The sequence below is a fragment of the Haemaphysalis longicornis genome, unplaced genomic scaffold, assembly GCF_048455015.1.
Source record: "Haemaphysalis longicornis isolate Haplotype H1 unplaced genomic scaffold, Haemaphysalis longicornis Haplotype H1 scaffold_2, whole genome shotgun sequence".
Classification (NCBI taxonomy): domain Eukaryota; kingdom Metazoa; phylum Arthropoda; class Arachnida; order Ixodida; family Ixodidae; genus Haemaphysalis; species Haemaphysalis longicornis.
In genome coordinates, this window is record NW_027526295.1 from 252924345 (window position 1) to 252947453 (window position 23109).

Consider the following 23109-nt stretch of genomic DNA (forward strand, 5'->3'; position numbering starts at 1 on the left):
TGATGTCCCTGTAGGACACGAGCCTTTCTCTGCCCAAAAAGCGAAGCGAAGGAGCGCCTTTTGTCGTCACCAGCTCGGTCAGAAAATCCTCGAGCGGCGTCGGGGGCACATTCTTTCCCAGCCAAAACGGAGTGCGCAGCGCCCATATTAGACATATCTTGCCCGACCACTGATTATTGTTAAGTCCACTCTTTAGAACTGCAGATGCATCTGGGGAGATGCGCACCCTTGCGCAAATTATAATAGCAGACTTTGACTCGCTCAACACGTATTCAATTTTTGTGGAGGCCGTCAGTGCCAAGGCAATAGCCGCCTCTTCCCCCACCTACGGTTCACTCGTGCGGACCGACCCGTAGCTGATGGAATTGCCCTGTCAATTGACTATTGCAACAGCCATGACATCGCGACCCGGGTAATCGGTCGCGTCCACGTATACCACGTCTTCCGAATTTCCGAATCGTTGGTGCAGGGCTTTCGCCCTTGCCTGCCCGCGTTCCGGATAGTGAACCGGGTGCATATTTTTGGGAACGGTGGGACGTGAATTTGTTCGCGAACGTCGAGAGCCGAGGGTACCTTGTGAGTGCCGGGACGCGGGTGGTTCATGCCCAGGGAGCCGAGAAATGCCGACCCGCCTGGCTGTAGCTAAGCCACTCTTTGAGCCAGCCGTTGAGCCTCTATAAGTTTATTGGGGGTGTTGTGAAGCCCCAGTGCCTTGAAACGTTCAGTCAGAGCAGTGATAGGGATGCCGAGGGCCTGCTTGTAGGCTCGTGGAATAAGGGCGTTAATTTCGCGTTTTTCTTCCGTTTTTAAGGTGTAGGAAAGGGGTGATCCTACTGAGTACGAAGGCTCCAACTAACTAAACAAGACTGTGCTCCTTCATACCGTGATGCCGGTTAGCTATTCGCGATACGAGTCGACTAGTATGATGCACACTTTTTTGGAGCGCGAGGATGGCTTCCGAGCTGTGTCCATTGGCCTGTATTCGGAGACCGAGAACCGTGTACTGGACACTGTGGGAATGGGTTGCTTTCCATTCTCGAAAATCTTCACAGCCGGGGGGTTCGGGTCTGTACGTCTATCGCTACTACTGGATCTGTAGAACAACAGTTCTGACTTTTGCGAGGACCAGCTGAGATCCCGGGGACCTACATACCGCTCCCCTGCCTGTATCCCCTGTCCTGAATTCACCCGTCGCTGCCTCTGCTGACCTAAAACGTGACATCGTCTGTACAGAGACTGCGTTGGGGACCACCTATCTGTTCCAGTATTCCGGGAAGCGCCATCATGGCTACGGTCAAAAAGGAATGGCGAAAGGACTGAACCTTGTGGAGTCCCCCTGCTCCCAAGTTCGATCACATCTGAGTGGAGCCCCCCTAGATCTAGAGTAGCTGTGCGTTCGCACAGAAAGTTACTTAAGTAGTTGTATACTGATTTCCCAAGACCGAGTCAGCCGAGGTTGTTAAGAATTGGCGAGTGTTTGACGTTGTTAAAAGCGCCTTGGTTAAATCCAATGTCTAATAGGGCTCTGGTATCTAGAGGTGAACAGCGTTCCCCATCGATGACGTAATGTTTTAGACGGAGCATGATATCCTGGGTTGAGAGTTTTGGACGGAACCTGATAGTGCGGAAAAAGTCCATTGTCTTTCATATAGTTGGTGATTCGATTTAGAACAACTGCCTATGCATGAAGTGAGGGAAAATAGTTCTAAGGTTTTCAGTCTGGATTTTTTTTTCCGGTTTTGGTATCATAACGACCTTGGCCGTTTTCCACTGAGCTAGTAGTCACCCAGTCTCACAGCCTACATCCAGGTATTGCATGGGGCTTTAACAGACTCGTCATCTAGGTTTCTGAGCATTTTATTTGTAATGCCGTCAGGACCAGGAGCAGAGTGAGTGCGCAGTGCCAAGATAGCACCCATAATTTTCCTTATAGTCATGGGCCGATCAAGAAGAGCAATATCGTTGCCCACATAGGGAGGAAGCCGCTCGTGCGTGCAGTCGCCAATGTATCTGTCCTGAATGACTTTGAGCAATTCCGTGTCTTTTCCCTGAAATTTATGGAGAAGTATGCTGAGGTTGTTTCTTTGGGTAGTTTTACTGTTTTCGGGGTCAATGAGACAGCTCAGGATGCTCCAGATTTTTCGAAGGCTTATTTCGTAGTCCATGCGATCGCATGTGTTATGCCAATTTTGCTAAGATAGTTGCTGTGCGTACGTTTCTATATGACAGTTGAGGTACGCTAATCGTCGCTGCAGGGTTCGGTTCAGGTTTTGCTTCTGTAGTCGTTTGTGTGAGCTGTGTTTAGCTTTCCACATATGCAGCAACTTTGTGTCGGCCTGTTGGAGCTCTGCCTCTTCCGGTATAACCTTAGTGGCACGTTTTGTGTCTGCTTGAAGTTGCTCTGCCAAGCTTTGAATGTCTGTTATGTCGTTTTCCGAGGCACCATCTCCCACGCCTAATGGGCCTCGTTCATCGGCTCTAAGCGCGCGGAATGCATACCAGTCGATAAGCTGTAGTTTTTTACCAGACTTTCCTTTGGCTACCCTAGATTTGACTCCGATAGTGACGAGGCAGTGGTCGCTGATGTGGTTTTCCTGGGTATTTAGCCCGGTTTCTTCCGTACGCACGTTTTTGGCAAAGGTCGGCAGGTGTAGTGCCCCCACTAACATTGTTTCCGATACGGCTGGGATACTGGGGATCTATGAGCAAGCTGAGAATCTCTCTCTGCGCAGAAGGCCAAGGATTGCGCCTGTTTATTGTGTCCCGCTTGTAGCCCCATTCCGCACGGTGTGGGTTACGGTCTACGACAATCATCAGTGTGTTCCGTCTGGCTATTTAGACATGTTTGCGGAAGCGTTTACTACATTTATGACTGTTCCCATCAAAGAAAAGGTCTTACAAGGTAGCGGCCTTAATTTCTCGTCGGTGGTGCCTCAGTCCGGTGCCACCATATCGGCAAGAAGACTTGTCTTTTTACCTACCATAAACCCGCAGACCCACACGTACATACATGCCCCCATTACCGTAGAGACGTGCGCACACAAACCAATCACCTCGCAGAAGAAAAAAAAATTCCCCCGCATTTCCCCGGGGGGGGGGGGAGAATGTGAAAGTGCGAATGCACGGTTGTCGGCCCGCTTGCGGCGCTTGCGCTCGGCCCCCGCAGCCCACCGCCTCGCCGCCTTCTCTTCCATCTCTTCCATCGGGTTTGTAGTATCACGTGTACACCACGCAGTTATCAAGCCGCTATAACGCCGCTGAGTTGCCAACGCACGCCGCTGACGACGTAGTTTGAATGCGTTAAAGATATAAGGCGCGTCACTGACACTGATATCAGCGTCGCGTCCGTGGCTTGGTCGGTAGAGCGTCGCGCTGCGGCCGCAAAGTCCTCGGATCGAAACCTGGCGCCGGATGCTGTTTCTTTTAAGTGCGAATTATAAGCGATCCCAAACCATCCACCGCCGGCGTCGGCGGCGGCGTCGGCGTCCGCAGTGCTCCTCTATAAAGAAACAGCATCCGGCGCCAGGTTTCGATCCGCGGACTTTGCGGCCGCAGCGCGACGCTCTACCGACCAAGCCACGGACGCGACGTGATATCAGCGTTAGTGACGCGCCTTATATCTTTAACGCATTCAAACTACGTCGTCAGCGGCGTGCGTTGGCGACTCAGCGGCGTTATAGCGGCTTGATAACTGCGTGGTGTACACGTGATACTACAAACCCGATGGAAGAGATGGAAGAGAAGGCGGCGAGGCGGTGGGCTGCGGGGGCCGAGCGCAAGCGCCGCAAGCGGGCCGACAACCGTGCATTCGCACTTTCACATTCTCCCCCTCGGGGAAATGCGGGGGAATTTTTTTAAATATAGAGGAGCACTGCGGACGCCGCCGCCGCCGCCGGCGGTGGATGGTTTGGGGTCGCTTATAAAGTGCATTCGCACTTAAAAATGGAAAATGTGAGAGACCGAGAACGTCAAGCGAGATATGCCTGTCCGCCTTTTCTTGCGGCGTCTTTTAGCTCAGCGGGATGTACGGGCTGGCCATATTTTGCGTAATTGGCAAGTGCAATGCACAGTGGTAGCTTCTCTGAAGATGGTACTTACCTCCCACGTGTCATGGCGGTGACCTGGCGGTCAGTCGTGGTTCTTGTATTCATGCGGCTACTCTCAGCATTCCAATTATAGTGGCATGCCCTGTTACCCATGACGCCAAGTTCCTATCGTTATCTGAGAAGTGTAAGCTGAGGACTCTTGTAATCGTTGTTTCCTGGGATCTTATCACAACCATCCTTAATGGGTTGTGCAGGTCCACACGCCATGTTCTGTAGGTCCACCAATAGAAAAGTGCTTTCTGTACAAAACTTTTCATTACGTTGCTATGGGCCTAAATGCCCAACAGAGCGCTTACTGGCCTCGCTCGGGCGTTCTGGGGCTAGACCCGTTGCTTCTTCCTCGATCATGTTTTGGCGGGAACCGTCGCAATGATAAATTGGCTGCGTCTTTCAAAGCGTCCACCCACCCTCTATTCAAAATCGGCTCTGCTGCTTCATTCCACGCAGTCCTTTTCGTACAGCCTAAAGATTACCTCTAGGTTAGCGCACTGTATTTTCGCATGCAGATGAATAATACAGCAGCTCGCGTGGGAATCGGGCATATTTCAATTTCCTTTAAAAAACTGGTGAAGAGCGCATGCGCGTGCTGCAAAGTACACTGCATAGCAACGCCTACGGTGGGCTCAGGAGTGCCTGCCATCTCCCTCTTCTTCCTCCGCCGGCTCCATCCGTAAAGTGCAATTTCTGCCTCGTTGTACTTCCACATCACAGCATCCGCTTGCACTCAACAACGTCGAAAGTACAGGGATGGGTGGGAGCTTGTTCTTACGGCCCCTCGTGCTTCAGCGCCTGCACGAGCGGCAGCTCGTTACTTGAGTGCTGAAAAACATTACTTTTAAGCTAAAGCGTTGATGGGATAGTGATTGTGAAACCAATCGCGCCCTCTTGTAAATGAGGAGAGAGAGAATAAGCTTTATTGTTGCTCGAAAACCGGGGCTTCTAGGCAGTTTCACTCCGGATCGCTATACCGCACTGCCGAGTCGCGGTGCAGTTCGCAGGAGATTCTTCTGTGTTATCGCGATGGGAGTTGTATCTCTTGTTGCGGACCTCCTACCGTGCTGGCTCTTCTTCCGGGAGTGGGCTGGGTTTTGTAAAACTCGGCGAGCCCCTTAATGACGGGTCCCGGGGTCCCGGGGCAGTCGTTAGATGGTTCGAGCGGGCTAGAACCTTCCTCCTAAAGTTTGCGAGTAAAAAGCTATAGCGATACTTTTGAACGAGAACGTCTGCTGTTGTGTTGCCCTTAACTTTTCACTGCTTCTGCTGGTGCCCTTGTGCAGAACCTCTTTGGGGCTTGGATAAGGACGCGTAAAACGCTTCAATAGCTGGGAGTTTTTTTAGCACAACCGTGGATATCGAAAATGTAAAAAGAGTTAAGTAGTGGACAAGGCTACCGTGTGGCCGCTAATGCAATAGCTAGTCGTACAAATGAAAGGTGTCGGATCACGCAAAGGCTCAAACCCACATCGAACGTGTTAAAATCGTACTAAAAATAAAAAATAAAATCTGTGGAATAGAACTACCTTCTCAACTGAGAGAAAAGTTAAAGTTTAGGCAAAACAGCGCAAAAAAAGACAAGGACAGAGAATGATACACGACAGGGATACTGTGCTGTCCCTGTCGTGTATCATTCTCTGTACTAGTGTTTTTTTTTTGCGCTGTGTTGCCTAGATTATGTACCAACACGTGCAGTTTTCCACGTGAAAGATACAGTTGATTATTTTGATAAAGGAAGGGTTTCGCCTTATATAAACACCGGAATACTGAACCTATTAACCGACTTCATACACTCGCTAATGATCGCTGAGCGAATTAAACCATTTTGTTTCAGCGTTCGACGCGTGCGCGAAGATGCCTCCTCCGGTTGATAGACTTTTTCAAATCCTATACCGTTTTTTTTTTCACCATGTGTAAGTTGCATTTAAGTGTGCACAATCATACCAGTTGATTTTACGAAAGTTACTCGGGTCATCGTTCGCGAACAACCTTAAAAGGAAACTTCAGTTAGCGATGCAATTAATGTAAATAACAAAACGCATCTGTATAAGCATTGTGCCTTGGGGAACGATGGATTGAACAACGTAGAAAGATAATTGTGTAGTGTCTCCAATATTAAGATTTTTTTGCGTAGGCATTACCCAACCCTTATGATAGCCTTGTGTCCTAATTTTGTAATTTTATTTTGTATATGAGGTCTTAATGCTGCAAAACATCGAACTCTTTGGCGAAATACTTGAATGCCACACATTCATATTGAGTGCAACAGTTCTCTTAATGCAGCGCTGGTCATATCATAGGTTAACTGTGCGAAATACCCGGCTATTTTGAGCTAAAAATAATATCATAATAAGGCAGCAGGAAGGCTGACCTTTAGCCTTTTACCCAAAGAGTCACGGTGCAGTCGCCAAGCCGTCACGCCTACCTGGCCTACCTGGCCCGCCCCTTCAAAAACCGGCCGCAGGTTTAAAGTAGTAATCGTCTCTTTTGCTCCCCTGTGGTTTCTAATAAATAAAAAGAAAAAATTACTTCCAACGCCATGAATCGCGTGAAGAGCGCCTAGCGTCACTGGTTAGCACGACATGATTATTTTCGGAGAGAATAGACCATTAGTGCTAATGCCAACGAAGCACGCACCCATGGCAAAATGAACAAAAAGAAAATATCACAAGAGAAAAACATTATCGGATTGTTGCGGCGGCAAGACAGGGATTGATGGTGTCACCTGGTGAATAATTCGTTGAAATTTCGCCGTGATGTGATTTAAACATTTGATGATAATGTGCCTTAATTCTGCTTACAGAATAGTTGACATGGCGTCGATATTACGTTTTTACAGAAATAGCGGGTCAACTGGTCTTGACGCTAGTTCCTTCGCCCTTTCGCTCAGCGTTCATCATGTAGCTACATAAACCAGCTGAGATGCTTAATTAACTGCAGTTGTGGCTGAGCGGTCGACTGTAAAAGTGTGCCTCTAATATAAGTAACTGGCTAAGGCGTTGCGCTGCTGAGCACGAGGTCGGGGGTTCAAATCCCGGCCGCGGCGGTCGCTTTTCTGATGGAGGCGAAGACCAAAAATGCCCGTGTGTACGAGATTTCGGCGCACGTTAACGATCCCCTTGTGGTCAAAATTAATCCGGAGCCCTCCAATACGGCGCGCCTCATCGCCTGCGTTGCGTTGGCGCGTTAAACCCTGAAATCAATCAATCAATCAATCAATCAATCAATCAATCAATCAATCAATCAATCAATCAATCAATCAATCAATCAATCAATCAATCAATCAATCAATCGATCAATCAATCAATCAATCAATCAATCAAATATGCACATATAAGTGACTGCTGTATGTTGCGTTAGCACTGATTCTGTCAATTTAGATCACGTTGCTGTGATTTCCACCGGATATATTTAGTATTGCCACTCGTGGCCGTGACCGCCCGCCGCTTTGTCGCGCCTTTCAAAAATGCACACACACACAGACACACACACAGAAACACATACACACACAGGCACACACACGCACGCACACGCACGCACACACATAGACACGCACATACGCACACACACACACACACACACACACACACACACACACACACACACACACATATGCACGCAGGCGCACACAGACGCAAGCACTCACGCACCCACGCCCGCACGCCCCCGCGTATGGACGCACGCAAACACACGTACACAGACACATACACACGCACGTGCGCATACACGGACGCACACACAAACACACACACGCACACACATTCGACACACGCACGCACGCGCGAGCGTACGCACGAAGTTCATAAAACAATTTTTTTTTGGGGGGGGAGGGGGGGGGGGTAACGGGTATGGATACGCATCAGTTATTTGATTGCTTAATATGTCCGAAACGTGCGATCGGGAATGCTGGCGTTTTTTTCTCGCGCTGTTTTTTTGTCGTCGTTTGTAAAGCCGCTTTCGCCTAACGGGGGACGGTATACCCCTGCAAAAAAAAAAAAAAAGAAAACCTTTCTTTTTTGACAGAGACAATAGAACAGGAAGTATATGGTCAAGACATTTCGAAACTACTAAAACTGGTAACGTGGCTTACACATGTCAACGTTGTTCGGTGCAAAGGAAACTTTGGGCGTATTTGAGACCCAACGTAGGTACATGTTAGAGGAACCAGCGATCTTCTCATTAAGAATAGACGTTGAATATTTTGCTAGAAGAAATGAAATAAAGCGGGTAAAACGGGCGTCGAACACAGGCCAGATAACAGCAAAATGAAAATACAAGATGTCAGCTGGAGCGGCGCTACGCCCCATAGAAACAAAATACTAAAACAAACACTGACTCGGATTCGCGGATTGAGCAGCCCCAATACCTACCGCGTTCGGGAGAGATTCGGATACAGTATACTTTTAATTAAGAAACGGAGCAGCTTCAGTGTACTGCCGCTGCACTAATGAGCTGCGCTGGTGCCGTGACCTAGGTAGCATTACCCGTCCACTGCTACAAGGGGCTATTTCAGCCCTCTAGGCGCTTGGATAACAGCGGGCGCTGTCACCTTTTTTCTTATTCGACTTGTCCCTGTACCTTCATTCATCTGTACCAAGTATTCTACGACATGAGCTGAAGCAGGGAAAATAAACTTATGCTACACATATTACACAGACTTCTTTTAGCAAATAAGGCTAACGATCCGTTACTGCAGGCGTCCTAACGCGATCGATTAGTGATATGCCTCAGCGCCCCTGAGACACTCTCAGAGGATTTCTTGTAACTTTTTAGCTATTTAATCTTTCCTTCCAGTAATAGAGTAGTGAAGTTGTTTCTAACACAAGCGAATGCGTTCATCCAACATGGCAATGAAACATATGGCCGGTAGTAGTATACCACTTTAAAATTTAGCAAAATGTTCGGGAAAAAATAGCACGGAAAGTTTTAGAGCACCACGTCTGTGGACATCCCTTTAAATCCGCTTTTTCAGTTACAGAGGTCTCGCTTTGCGGATGCGCCAATCTTATGAAAATGTTTCCATCATGAAACAGTGTTATTCACATCTAGGTGCTCTGGATTTCTCGTGCCCTCACAGAGTTACAAAAGAAGGGTAGAGAAAGCGGTATATTTCATTTTCCAGTGATACCAGGGTTTTATCCGAACGTATGACCGCATACCGTGGCGCACGTCGGATACACGTCGTATTGGATCTATATGAAATGAAAAAAAAAGAAAGGTGGCAGCTTGTACTTATGGAAACAGCAGATCCAGGAGTTGACCTAGTATACTAATCCAAGCTGACAGCGGATCCCAGGAGAGAGGGAGCAGCCGGACCCCAGTAGTGCAAGGCCGTTTTGGATGGCATTGTAAAGCAAATGCCATTTAAAGTATGTACAGTGTTTTATTCAGTAGCCATCATCGTCATCCCTTTCGTCGTTGTCTTCTGACGGCACAGCCGCTAGGGCAAATCCTCGTGCAGAGGTCCGGTGGCCTTCTCCACGTGTCGATTGTGAGGGGATGGCTTGACAGGTTCATCGTCATCGTCTTCGGCGCAGCGGAGCCGTGGCGTGTTGGTTGATACACGACGACGACGACGAAGGCGGGAGCTCCTAATGTAGCGTAAGCCCACGCGCAAGCCTGAACGACGTCGGGTGGTAGCCATGAGGCACGCGCTCACGTGGTCTCGGTATTTCTTTTTGCTGAAGCCGCAGCGCGAAAGTCGTGCCCGGTGCCTCGCGCCGGGGACGCCGTTCAGTCACCGCGACGCACGTGCTGACGTGCGCTCCGGGATTTCTGTATACGCCGGACGGATTTGTGTCGGCCTAAACAGCTCTGGGGCGGTATTCTCGAATTTTGTCCCTTTTGCGTCGCTTTCAAAAGTGTCCCTTTTGGCGAGCCCTGATTGGCTAAAAGCAAACAACCGGAAGTGACGTAACGCAAGCGCAAAAAACCTACTGTTAACGCCCACTGCTTAACCGGAAGTACGTCACGATGAAAGGGACTGAAAAGGGACGTTTTAAAAAGGGACAGTTACGAGAATGCCGCCCCTGGTGTTAAAAATAAGCGACGCCTCTGTCGAAACGCCAAGGATGGGGGAACCCGAAGCTTTCCGAAATCAAGTCCAGCACCAAAGAAGCCAACCCAGAAGCGCGCGAACCCTATTTATTTATGCTGATGGTTCGTATGGTGGTCGTTGTCGTTAAAACGAGGGGTGCATAATTTTTGTATACTTTTGCATGTCCATGCACCCCTTTCCAAGTCCAGGCTGCTTTGACCGCATCAGAATGGCGCAACCGGATAGACGTCGGCTTCATCACTCGAGGGACCCAGGTTTGATTCCGGCCACTGGGTGCGTTTTAATTTTTCGTCACTTCACCGACGAACATCATCATCGTCAGAGGAAGCTGGCTTTAGTGCAGAGCGTTTTGGGTGGACTACAGACGACATGTTGTGTGTGGTTTGAGGGAAAATGAAAGGAAGTGTACTGGGGATATTTTTGAGCTCGGAAGGTAGCTCACCTGCATACAAACCAGTGCGGGGGAGGGGAAATGGAGGGAAGTGAATACATCAGCAAAAGGCTGCAAGCTTCGCTTTAAAAAAGTAGCGCGTTGATTAAAACGGTTTCGAAGGGAGAGAGAGGGAGCGAGAGAGAGACGTTTATTTGAGCTTTCTGAAGTCGGAGTGGTTCCCTATAGTCCGGGAATCCACGAGGTGAGCAGAGAGCCTTCGCTCTGGATGCCAGGAGCTGCTGAACGTCCAGACGGCCGCTGGCCACCAGGTTCTCCCGCAGTTCAGGGATTGGAAGAGGGGATCGGAGAGGCGAGGCGAAAAGCAAACACAAAAACAAAAGAGCTAAAGTTGGAGCTGCGGCAAGCACAAAACAAACGGTAGGTTCCAACGGTTGACACGCGAACACTGCGAACGAGGAAAAATTGAATCAAATCGAGAAAACCTTCAATGCAATAATAATGGGGAGAGAGGGAAGTGAGGGAAGAATTTAAGGGGCGGAAGAAGGACACAGGAAAGGAGAGGGTCATGGTGGGATTGGGGGGGGGGGGGGGAGGGGGGGGAAAGAGGCGGTAGACGATCGTCTTTCGATGACATTCACAGCGAAGTCTAGAGTCTGTCGAAGACAAAATAAACTGAAGTAGAACTAGTCCACTGAACCGCACATCCGGTCGCAACGGCAGTCTTTTCTTTTTCGTGGCACGTTTGGGTAGTCATAAAAAGGATATGCACAGCGGCCATGTAAATGAGCCAGTGTAATTTGCTTTACACTTATCTCAGCTTCCCACACGCGGTGCGAAACGGCTGCAATTAGTTAATCAACTTGCAACCTAGGGCTCTATTTATTCGGTTCATAGCGAAAATTTTATGTCAGGGATAACTCACCGCTTTTTCCCCCTGCACTCTTTTTCTGTTCTTTCTCTTGATACATTTCGTTATGGCAATTTTAAGGTTTTTGTAAAAAGATGTATATACGTTTACTGGATGACGTTCCCGTGCTTATATTTGCATACAAACTATGGTCCTATCGCTCCATGGGGGAGGAGGTATATTGTGCATCGCATGTTTTTCACTCAGCGCACGTGGCATCTTTCAAAGGTTGTCAGTTACTATAAGATTTATGTTACCTTGTGGTTTATTAAGGTGGTCATTACATCTAGCCAGCTGCTTTTTTGGTTGGAGCTAACCTCTCCAATAAATCAATATTTCTCTCTTCTTTCTCTTTGGGATTCTCAGATTATCAGTGAACGGAGGTGGCCCTCGGCGAAGAAGGACTGCATCAGCTAATTTGCGAAGGCAGGCGCAGTGAAGCGGAGATAGTATTATCGTCAAAAATAAAAGGCTAGGGCAGTCTGCGTCAGCAACCGGCGAAGATTAAAAGGAGGAAAATAAACACGCTAGCATGATTGCCAGTGTTTTCATGTGAGTTATAAAGAGGACGGAGGCTGGCTAATTAGCTAATTGGCTATGAGAGCCTCAGGTTGACAAGTAGAGATATCCCCGGTTCGCTTCATCGCTGTTTCCGCATCGCTCATCATAAAAGGTTGATATGTTTAATGCAAGTATTGGGTGGGCGATAATGGAGATCGCGTTTTTTGTTTTCAAGCTGTACTACCGAGAATAAAAAATTAACAGAATAGAAAATATTATCCGATGTAGCTAACATTCTGCACAGCTGAACGGTCACATTTTTGAAGTCATTACGTAAATATTTTATTTATATTGCAGTGGACGTCTTTCTAATTAGTATCGACTACAGATTTTGTGTCCTGAATATGATTTCGAACATAAGAAGCACCACCGAATGGGTAGAAAACAAGTTCGTGGACGCTATAGCCTTTCGCGGTATGGGCAAGGTGGTAAAATTAACATTAATTCCATCTTTTTTACATCTGTGACGCCTTCTTTGAAGCAAATTACCGCTTAATTTTTTTCAATGTGTTAATAAGTTGCAGTTTTTATAGGGCCTGTGTCAGAGTACAAAAAAAACTGAATACGGACCTTTCATGGTAAATAAAGTTGTTTCCTCCTCCTCCTCCTTCCCGACTTCTCCCATAGGCCTCCTGCGCTGCCCAGGGGGCGCTGCGCAAGCGGCTTCCGGGCAGTACTTCCGGGTAGTACAAAACTGCGCGGGTCCCATAGATAGGATCCCGTGTTGGCAGAAGCAAAATGAGCTCAACGCTCCCGATTATTTTGCGACGTGGTCACCAGCTCATCCCCGACGCGACCGATATATTTCAGCGATCAACTTGGCATTATGGGAAAGAAACGCAAATGCTTGCGGAGTTGTTAACTAACTAACTAACTAACTAACTAACTAACTAACTGACTGACTGACTGACTGACCGACTGACTGCAACGGCTTACTTGCACCAATGCTTTGCTCTGTGGACAGCCAATGCACTCGCCATTTGTACAAGTGCGGCACGCACGCACACAGCTGGCTGGTGCCGCATCTTTTCAAAGTGCTACGAGTTGTGCCGCGCCTCCGCCAGATGGCGCCACGGGTCCCGCGACCGAGAGAAGACGCAGTGAAGCATCCCCCTCACGAGGGGCACGAACAAATGCAGAGCATTTCCGGGGGCGCACGACGTTAAGTAGTTTGCGTTACGTTAATGTTGTTGCACTTGTGGCAACTGCTGACGAGAGAGCGCTCGTCAGCAGTAATTTGAATGAGTCAACGATATAAGGCGCGTTCGTAGCGTCCCATTCTGTGTCGGCTTTGTGGCGCAGTGGGTAGAGCACCATGTACATTGCGTTCCGCCCGCAGGGTCGAGGGATCGAAACCGGGCGCCGGATAGTATTTTTTATATATATTAGGGAGGGGTGCGGACAACGACGGTGCGGACTACGGACGTCAACGCGGGTGACATCGTGAGTTACTGAAATGCTCTGCATTTAAAACAGGAATCCGAGGGCAGAATATTTTAACAGACCTCCTGCGGCAGAAATTTTAACGAACTATATAGCGAGCTTTCAGTTTCAGTTTCAGTTTCAGTTTATTTGCATTTCTTACATAGCACAAAGAATATGCAGGGAGAGGGGACAGAAAGCTGATGCTATATCAGCTTGACGGGGTCCCATCTCCCCTTACAAGGCAGTGAGCTAGGCAGAGTGCAGCTCTTAATGGAATGAAAAACACTTTGTTTGGTAGAGTAACAGACTGTGTAACGTTAATGAAAACAGCAATGATAGAAAACATCAACTACAGGAATGCAGAAAAAAACACGATAACTTGCATTTTTCTAAGACAAAAAAAAACAATTACTGCAGTGACACAATTTAGGAGAGAAAGAAAGAAATCAAGTATGCAAAAAAAAAAAAAGAAAAATCAAGTAGCCCAAAATATTGAAACATAAGACAACACTATAATGTACGAAATACGAACCGTGTCATGTTCAACGAGAAATAATGTGACAGCAGCCTACAACTCAAGTAAAGCTATGAATTGGAAAGGAAAAACCGAGCAAAAAACACAACAAAATTAGAGCACATACACTTCTTCACGTGTCACTACGCTCTTAACCACAACGTTTATGTACAATTCAAGAATGGCAATTTATAAAATATTGCTTTAATGCGGATATGGAAATACTGTCTATGTTAACACTTTCAACAATCATGTCATTTAATAGTCGCGAAATACGGTTATCAATGTTATCTAGCCCATGATTGGTTCTAGAGAAAGGAACCGCCCAAGTGGCTTTGTTTCGAAATGTATACCCTGTATCAGGAACCTTTCTCAGGTTGCATAGTGACAGAAATGCGGTATTATTACTGTTTAAGTTCCTTTTATAACTAGCCAGCAACATGAAATTGTACAATTGGGGGACAGGTACGATACTAAAGGAATTATAATAATCGTGTAGTGACACATCGTAAGAAACGTTTGCAACATTTCTAAGCGCTTTCTTTTGAATAGAGAATATGCTGTTTATATTATTTTTCGATGTTGTGCCCCAAACCAAACCACCGTCCAGCGGTATGATTTGATAACAAGATAATTATATAAACGACCTGAAGCTCCCCTGTGCCTATAAAGGTACACCCGGAGATTATTGCGTATTAATACTGACCGCAACTTCAAGAATGTCCTGCTTTTGCTATCTTGTGTCGCCGGTGTGAGACGCGCATTCTGGGAAAAGGGCATACTTTCGATTCAAGTAACTAGGTGCGTTTTTTTAGAAAATAAGTTTCACTTCGGCGATCCGAAATACGATCTCGATTATATGCATCTTGCAGCCACGATTCGTGCAGTGCTCCCGCTTTGCTCACTGGCCTTAGTAGGGTTTCAGCTGACAAGGTAAAACACCTGCTTCCAGAAGCTCTTTCTTGTGTTAAGAGCGGCCGTTAACTTGGGGCATCATACATGTCTGCGCTATCGTAGGATTAACCTTCTTAACTTTTATCAGAAAGCGACGTTTACCAGAGCGGACGAACAGCGCGGAGAAAGTCGTAGTGCCCGTCCCTTCTGCAAACGTCGCCTCCCGTAGGAATTGTACGCGTTAAACCAACGCCGTTGCAATTAAACCAACGCCGCTCAACAGAGCGAGAGACGTTACCTGAGTGGTCGGAAAGGGTGAAATCAATCAGTTGCAGCGTTTAAATATAAGAGCAGTTACTATAGGCAGTGACCGATGGGAAGATGCCCTACATCGGGCCCTTGCAGGAGTAACGTATGGTGGAGTAACCGGTATGCAGGAGTAACGTATGCAGGAGTAACGTATGCAGGAGTAACCGGTCTTGTTATCGGGACGGTACTGGTTAAGCCTAAGATGCGGTAACAAAGTAGCCCAAACTATACAGGCTTAGATATTTACAAGTTGAGAGAACAACAACTGCAACAAGAGCAACAAAGCAATAGAACTGCGGGTGATAGCCCAACAGAAATACCGCGTTGTTTGCATGCTCCCACCCACACCCGATATAAACAACCAGGTCAACCAGGCCAACCACGGCTGAAAGCCTATTGGAACCCAGCTGCCCTATTCCCATCCACTGCCATGAATAGGCACTTGTTCAAACGGAAGGATCTGCGAGCAGCAAATCTCTCTGAGCAAAGCTTAAGAGATAAGAGCGGCGGGGGTGAAAGTTGGAAGCCTCAATGGCAGCTAAAGCCGCACGAATACCACAAAGGCCCGCCCTTTAAGTTTGGGCACGTGAGCTCCTTCGTGGTGTTCGCAAAGGCTTACGCAAACGCTTACACCCACACTTTGCGCGTGGGCCACGCTCAGCTTCTTGGAAGTAATTTCGAATGAACGTTTAGCTGGCGGAAGAGCCGACTTCAAAAGACCCAAAGCTTGGCCTTATAGCTCCTCGCTGAAAGGGGAATGTCGCCCGAGTGAATGGCGTCTAGCTTTTCCGGAAATGGGAGCCGGCGGAGCGCGCTTATCGAGTGAAAAAAAAAGTGAGCAACGCGCGTGGCAGGGCAAAACGGGGCCCGGCTCTTCGGGGAAGAAACTGTCGAAGGTAGGTCGCTGCCAGCTTGCTTCCGAGACCCGGCTTCGGCAAGTTTTCGGGGCGGGCGGATGTTCCCGTAGCCGCAACGGACGAGTGTCCACACAGCTGCCCTTCCCGCTTCCTCCGCGGTTGTTCGGAGTCTGTGCTACGCTGATCGATAGTCTCGCCTGCCTCCGCCGCACTCGCGGGAAGATGCGCCGCTGACGCACGTTTGCCATCGCTGGGCTCCCATGGGATGAAATAGGAGGATAACAAGCGCGTAAGTGCGATGCGAAGTAGCGCCGGATAAAGAGAGAGAGATAAAAGCAGAACTGCGAAGAAGAGAGTCGCCAGTTCCAGGCCCTGGCGAAAACGCAGCCTTGCGCGTGACAAGACGTAACGCCGAGTTGATACCCGTTCAGTGTGCCGTGTGAGAGCCGGAAACTAGTTCTGCACCGGCGTCCTCTGGCTTCCTGATTGCGTACGCGTTTCACTACGGCGCTCTCGGAACGCGTGTAGCCGGAGCAGATGCAGCTTCGGGGCGTATGCAAGGGAATAAAAACGCGGGGCGTACGAGAAGCCCCAATTCCGTTGCGCCGCTGTTCCGGACACCGGAAGCGCTTTGTCGCGTCCACTCCTTCTGGCATCCACTCTCGAGCTAGTGTTGATCTGTTGTTGAAGCGGCGAAACTATCAGCTGCTGCCCATTGTTGCCCTTTCTGCTTTCGTTAGAAGAACCCAGAGAGATAGGGAGTACAGGAGGGACGTTGCTGGTACTGATATAGAAATAGACTGGGCGAATGGGTTAGCTCTTCCCGTATTTGAGCTACAGCCTTCACCGATCCGCCATGGGTTGTGTTTTTTTTTACTTGCGCAAAAATGCTAAAGGCCATCAGTCTGCAACCTAAGCTGCGACCAAACATTTTGATTCGAAACTGGAGTGTTTCGCCTTAGCTCACCGTTGGAGAGATCTGTGCCTCTTTTACGATGGCGGGATTGAGATAAAGGAGTATGGGGAATTTATCAAGAGTTCGAAAATTCTTCTTACCTATTTTTTAAGCTTAAAGCTCAATCTGCTCATCTGTAAATAAACTGAGCTTTCCTTAACACGTTTTGCTTAAAGAGGGACCGTACTTCTGTACACCGGTATTTGTGACCCCTCCGCAACAACTTCTTCCTTGTTTTTCGTGCAAGCGGTGAAACTTCAAATAAGTATAGTGCAAGTATTTATATGACAAATGACGCTACAATTCGTAAAAACAACGCCACGGTAATTGCCTTCAGGTTATTGAACATACCTCTACAAGACCACAATCCCCGGACTGTCTTCCTATTGCTTCCCTGCTTCCACCTTCCGGTCTCTCGTTGTCTAACTAATTATTCAAATTGGAAAATGCATCCATAGTAGAATAACCCACTTGAAGTAAGTTAAGTATTCCGCCAATGATGCCCTCCACCAGAGCTCGAACACGCTGCTATTTGTGTCTTTTTCATGATGTCCTTGTTCCCGGGCAATATTTATTCGGAATCTGGCGCCGTCACTCGAGCAACCGTTACCGGACCCTGACCCTTCAATCAACTGAGCGGTGAATAGCAACCCTCGCTAAGCTGACGTGACGCATCAGAAAAAAAGAAATGACAAGGAGGCCATCAGGCTCAGTTGGGCCTTGTAAAAATCTCATGGGGATAATTCGTATAGTAACAAGGGCGCTCGCACGTTGATGCGTGCGGAACTTTTTCACTAGTACGACCCTGCCAGTACTAACAGGGGTCGAGGATATTTTTCCTAACGGTGATGAGGACAGATAGTGTTCTTAAGTGTAAGACGAAGACCAAGGAGACCTGAACATTATTTATCAGTGCTGACGTTGTTGTAGTTGTTGCTGTTGTTGTTGATGATGATGGCGATAACTTACGCAAAAACTGAGAATGAAGCCAAGTATACGACATGCTTCTTGATAAAAAGATCTCCAGATATTCGGAGTATTGTCTAGTAATGCGTAGCATATTTATGCCGCTTGTCTAGGGTGTGAGTTCTTTACACCGAGATTCGGCTACGAGCGAAGACGTTGGGTTATTTTATTGTTTTCAAGTGTTCTGTTGTTTCTTTTCGGCGGTGATGTAAATTGATACCATCTTAGCGATGAAGTGCCTGTACTCCGCTAATTATGCTTTTTTTTCCGAAGATGCTGGGCGTACTGCAGAGTTGGTCCGTTCAGTCTATTTGAACACGGAAGTGTTTTATTTCGGGATTCACGAAGATTTCACTTACGTCATATCCGTCACGGAAGTGACGCCAGTACAATGAAGCAAGAGGCCTGTAAAGGGTGCACCCTTGCACACAGGGTCTTCTTGCGGGAAAGTAACCTTCAGTACTAAGCAGTACGTTATACTTCGGGTTGTTCGTTTTCGGGTTTATTTTAATACGAAAGTGTTTTATGCCGGGATACACCAAGATTTCACTGATGTCATATCCGTCATGGAAATGACGCCAGTACACCGTTTCCGAAGCGACCCGCCAACAGGACGTCGCTCGCCAAGCACACCCACAAGACAGCCGCCGACCCACAAACCATGCTCAGCTGCAGATTTCGCGGCACAATTCACTTTCGTGTTTTACCGATTCCTATGACAGAAGAATCAACCACAGTTTGTTATTCGTATCTCGAACGTTTTCGTGGCCAATTTCTTTTTTGTTTAGACTACCGCTATTGGAGGAGATGTATAAGGTGCATATTTTTGAGTTTGTCAAATCACTTCTGTCAAAATGATATTTTTTATTTTTGGTTTCCAAAATTCCCCTCGGCCAATTAGCTCCATTACACAATTATAACGATAAATGGGTGACTTCCGCCAGTTATGCATTTTCGTGAGAATGCAGTGGATAGCACGATTGAATCATTATCGCTATTTTTTATTCTTAGTTCAAACGTTCTTTGGTCGGCTTTTTTGTTTAGTATTAGTTTATTGGATATGTTTAATCTGCATTATTTGTATTTAGTCAGATCATTCTTTTGAAACCTTTATTTTTATATATTTCTCATTCTCATGTTTTACAAATTCGGTTCAAGCAATTATATTCATTTAAGCTATTATAACGATTAAAAGGGTGACTTCCGGCAGTTAGGCATTTTTGTGGAAATGCCGGGTGTTACACGGTTTGCCCCTTTCCGCTAGTTTTTAGTCGTATTTTGGACGTTCTTTTGCGGGCTTTCTTTGGTTCGCCTTCGGTTCTTTTTTTTTTTTTTTTTTTTTTTTTGGGGGGGGGGTGGAGGGGATGATTTGTATAATATGCATATTTCTGATTCAGTAAGGTAATTTTTTTTGCAAATTTATTTTTTTCTATTCATACTATTACTGTTTGTTTGTCAAAATTATATTCGACGAATTATCTCTATTCACGCTATTATAACGATTAAATGTGTGACTTCCGCAAGTTAGGCATTTTTGGTGAAATGCAGGGCCTTACGAGGTTTTCTCATTTCCGCTATTTTTTATTCGTATTTTCAAGGCTCTTTTACGGGCTTATTTCGTTCGGTCTTCGTTTTTGGAGCTCTACACTCTAAGAAAAAAGGGTGTGGTAGTTTCTCCCTTGAGGGTGAAACAGGAATGTATCATATATTGCTCCCTAAGAGGTAAAGATTCTCCCTTTAAGAGGGAGGAGCGCGTTTCTACCCCTAGGAGTGGAGGAAGATTTCCCCCTTTCGTGAGCTAATGGAGGAGTGTTCCTCCCCTGGCCGCGTCACCCAAGCAAGGCTTGTCATGCGAGAAAGGCCTAGCGAGCTGATCGGTTTGAGGATCGAGGAAGTACAAATACGTAGGTTACTGTGGTTGTGTGTGCTTGAAATGCGCTAAAATAACCAAGAAATTACTTACCGCGCACCAGAACTGCGGTTAGCAAGCGATGTCGCCAATCGTATATGCGCGACTTCTTGCATTCGTCTCGCTGCGCGCCCCTCCTACGCGTTCAGAGCGAACGCGCCGCCGTAAACATAGTAGAAGTCATGCCGATTGCTTTCAAAATGCCGCCTTTATTTCCGAAAGGCTCGTAACCCCGCCGTTCACCGCACACGAGATCACAAGCATCCAATGCGGCCGTTTGAGAACAAGCAATTGTTGTTAGTCGCCTTACCTTGCTACAACCGATGCATCAAAACGCGGATCGTCTGCAATCGTAAATCTCAGCGCAAAGGCAATGCAGGCAACACGAAAAACGTATCCGTCGCTGTCGCATCCTCGACAATGCTCGCCCTCTAGCGTGCTCAAAATAAAGCAATCGTAAACGTTTTAAAATGGCCGATAGATGTCGCAAAAAAAAAAAGTAGGGGTTGTGAGGGGCAGCTACTAAGCATCACCATCAGTGGGCAGTTACATCAAGGCGTTTCCTTGGTTTCCTTTATGGATAAACGTATATTATTATGGCCAACCACGGCCGGGCTGGAGGAGCGGCGGGCGCGCACTTTCATGTGCGCGCTCGCCGCTCCGCCAGTCCGGCCGTGGACCAACATAACGGAGGCCGCATGTGGGCGGGCACATATTGGGAAGAAACATAGCACAACACAGCGACATACACTTCATTAAAGGCACTGCCAACGCACAATACACGCAACCCACTACATACACACCTGTACACACGTATACACCACAACATATAGTACACTTTTCACATGTCCGCATGATCACAAGCCATAACTATCATTGAAACGGCGACAAAGTATTTATAACCCTGATCGCCGAGAATGCAGGTAGGAACAGTGAGATCGTTGCTTGTTTCGATAACCCACGGCAGTGCGTAAGCCTTAGGTGGGTTTTGTTATTTCATCAAATGTAACCCGTGCAATTGCAAACTTTTATTAATTTGAGGTTTTGTAAGAAGCTGTAAAAAAGCTCAAAGAAGAAAAAACGTTTCACGAAACAGTACGGCAGGTGTTTGGGTAATGACACTCATTGCCTCGCCTTCGCTCTTTTAGCGTAGAGCGCACCGCTTGTCTGGCAACCATTCAGCCAAGACGATGGAAACGTTGCCGAATGGGGGCCTTTTGTTGTTGGTAACTGATGCGTCAGTATGTTGCGGTCCGTGCTCGTTGACGAAAAAAGGGGAAGTTTGCTATCATCGCTGACCTCTTTTACCCTTGGGCGTCAGTATAAAACGTCCACAAATGCAGTGGTAACGTTGGACAGGGCGCAGGCGAGTCGCCTACAGCAAGCATGCAGCGGTGACCACAGAATGTGCTTCAAAAACACGGCTGGCGAGCCGTGCGTTAGCGTGGCGGGCACATGGTAATAATAAAAAGAAAGACAGCGAGAAAACAAGCAAGCAGCACATCACAGGGGAGGTGTTGGTCATAGTCGTCGTATGCGCCCGATCGGCGAAAGCCACAGTGCAACGATGAACGGTTTCGTTTTCGGCGTCGGCGCCGACAGCAGATTGCAGACGACAGGGGAGAATATTTCCTCCCCCGTTTCGGTGTTTCGTAGAGGTCATACAGAGGGCGCTACGTGTAATTAGCTAAAGGGAGAAGCTCGCTGGTCCGGGGGAGAAAACCCTCTATTTCCTCCCTTTTTCTACCTTTTTTTTCTTAGAGTGTATAAGGTGTATATTTTTTTATTTCTTTCAATTACTTTTGGGAAATGTTATTTTTTCTTATTATTTTATTTCTTTTTCAACAGCGAAGCTGTTTAGCAAATCGTAAATTTTCGTGTCCGCAGCTAAAAATACCGGGAAATTGCTGAGCTCGCGCACGTGAGCGCGGGACACCTGGTGGCCGCCCGACAGTTAACAAAACCAAGAAAATGACTAGCGCTCGTGTGTGCGTGCCTCACGACGAATTCCCCGCGTCTTATGCGTACGTTTGTCATGCATAGCATACCCACTTAGATGGATGAGCCAAGAATTGCGGAGGCCACCCAGCAGTTAAAATAACAAGAAAACACCGAGCACTCGAATGCGCATGCCTCGCGGCGACCGCCAAGCATCACCGTCGCACGTTTTTCAAACCAAGCATACCCACTTAGGGAGATTGTCCAAGACCAGAGAAAAAAAGAAAGCTCCAGCGTTCGTCGTAATTGTGGGCAACACTTGCTCGGAACGAGAAAGAAACGTCATAGCGTACGCCCCTGAAAGGTGATGTCCAATAATTATCACTTTAAAAAAAATGATAGAAGCTCACACTTATAGCAACAATGATGGAGTGAACGTCGTTGGGGCAGCGAAGAAGAAGCAAATCGGCGGCAATCGTGGACTTAAATGTTCGTGATGGTCGTTACCTTCAAGTCTTACGTGTTAGTGTGAGCTTCCTTCATTGTGTATCGATTGCCGAAATTCTGTCCTACCAATTATCTACATTTACGGTATTTTAAGCATGAAATGTGCTACTTCTGCCAGTTCTGCATTTTTGTGCGAACGGAGGGTGTTACACGGTCTTGACTGTGGGTGTGCACGGTAACGAATGGTACGCATTAAAAAATATAATTCCGGACGCTATGATGGTGGAACGTGTGCTTCCCCGTCTCCACTGCCTAACCTAACCTAACCCCGTTGCTTCTTCTCGCTTTTTCCGCGCAGACGCCACGGTGACCATCCTGATGCTGCTGAACAGCCTGAACAGCTGCGTGAACCCGTGGATCTACCTGTTCTTCAACCGGAACCTGGTGCAGGCGCTGAAGCAGCAGGTGTGCCGTTGCCAGACGGACAAGGCGGCCGAAGGCGCCCACCTGCGCGGCGGCACCGGAGCCGTGCTGCCCGAGATGACCACGCAGGGAACGGACCTCAACACCAGCCGCCAGAGCTCGCCCGTCTATCCCGTGCACCCGCGCAAGTTCGACATGGTCGACGTCCGGGTGCACTCCTAACGTCTAGCGGCCGCGGGGAACGCTTCCCCCGGAAGAACCCGCTGGTGCCACGGCCAGCGTTCGAATCACCCGCGTGAACTGTGCGCCGGGATTGGCAGTTCTGACCTCTGACGTCTGTGAGAGTGGCTTGTGACAGTCAACTGATGCACTGTCCACGGATGGTTGTGATGAAAAAAAGCTGAACTCCGTGATCCCTGGAGTCACGGCATTGAATGTGACAAGCACCAGAT

The 23109-nt window shown here is 47.7% G+C and overlaps 1 protein-coding gene across 1 annotated transcript in view; it reads left to right on the forward strand.

Annotated features, from left to right (window-relative positions):
* Window positions 1-22879, forward strand: part of LOC144168594 (oxytocin receptor-like) — a 133148-nt gene extending 110269 nt beyond the window's left edge. Inside the window, exon 3 of the mRNA XM_077697543.1 lies at window positions 22593-22879. Within this exon, the coding sequence (XP_077553669.1) occupies window positions 22593-22879 (287 nt within the window). The remainder of the gene's footprint in view (window positions 1-22592) is intronic.
* Window positions 22880-23109: the final 230 nt, after the last annotated feature.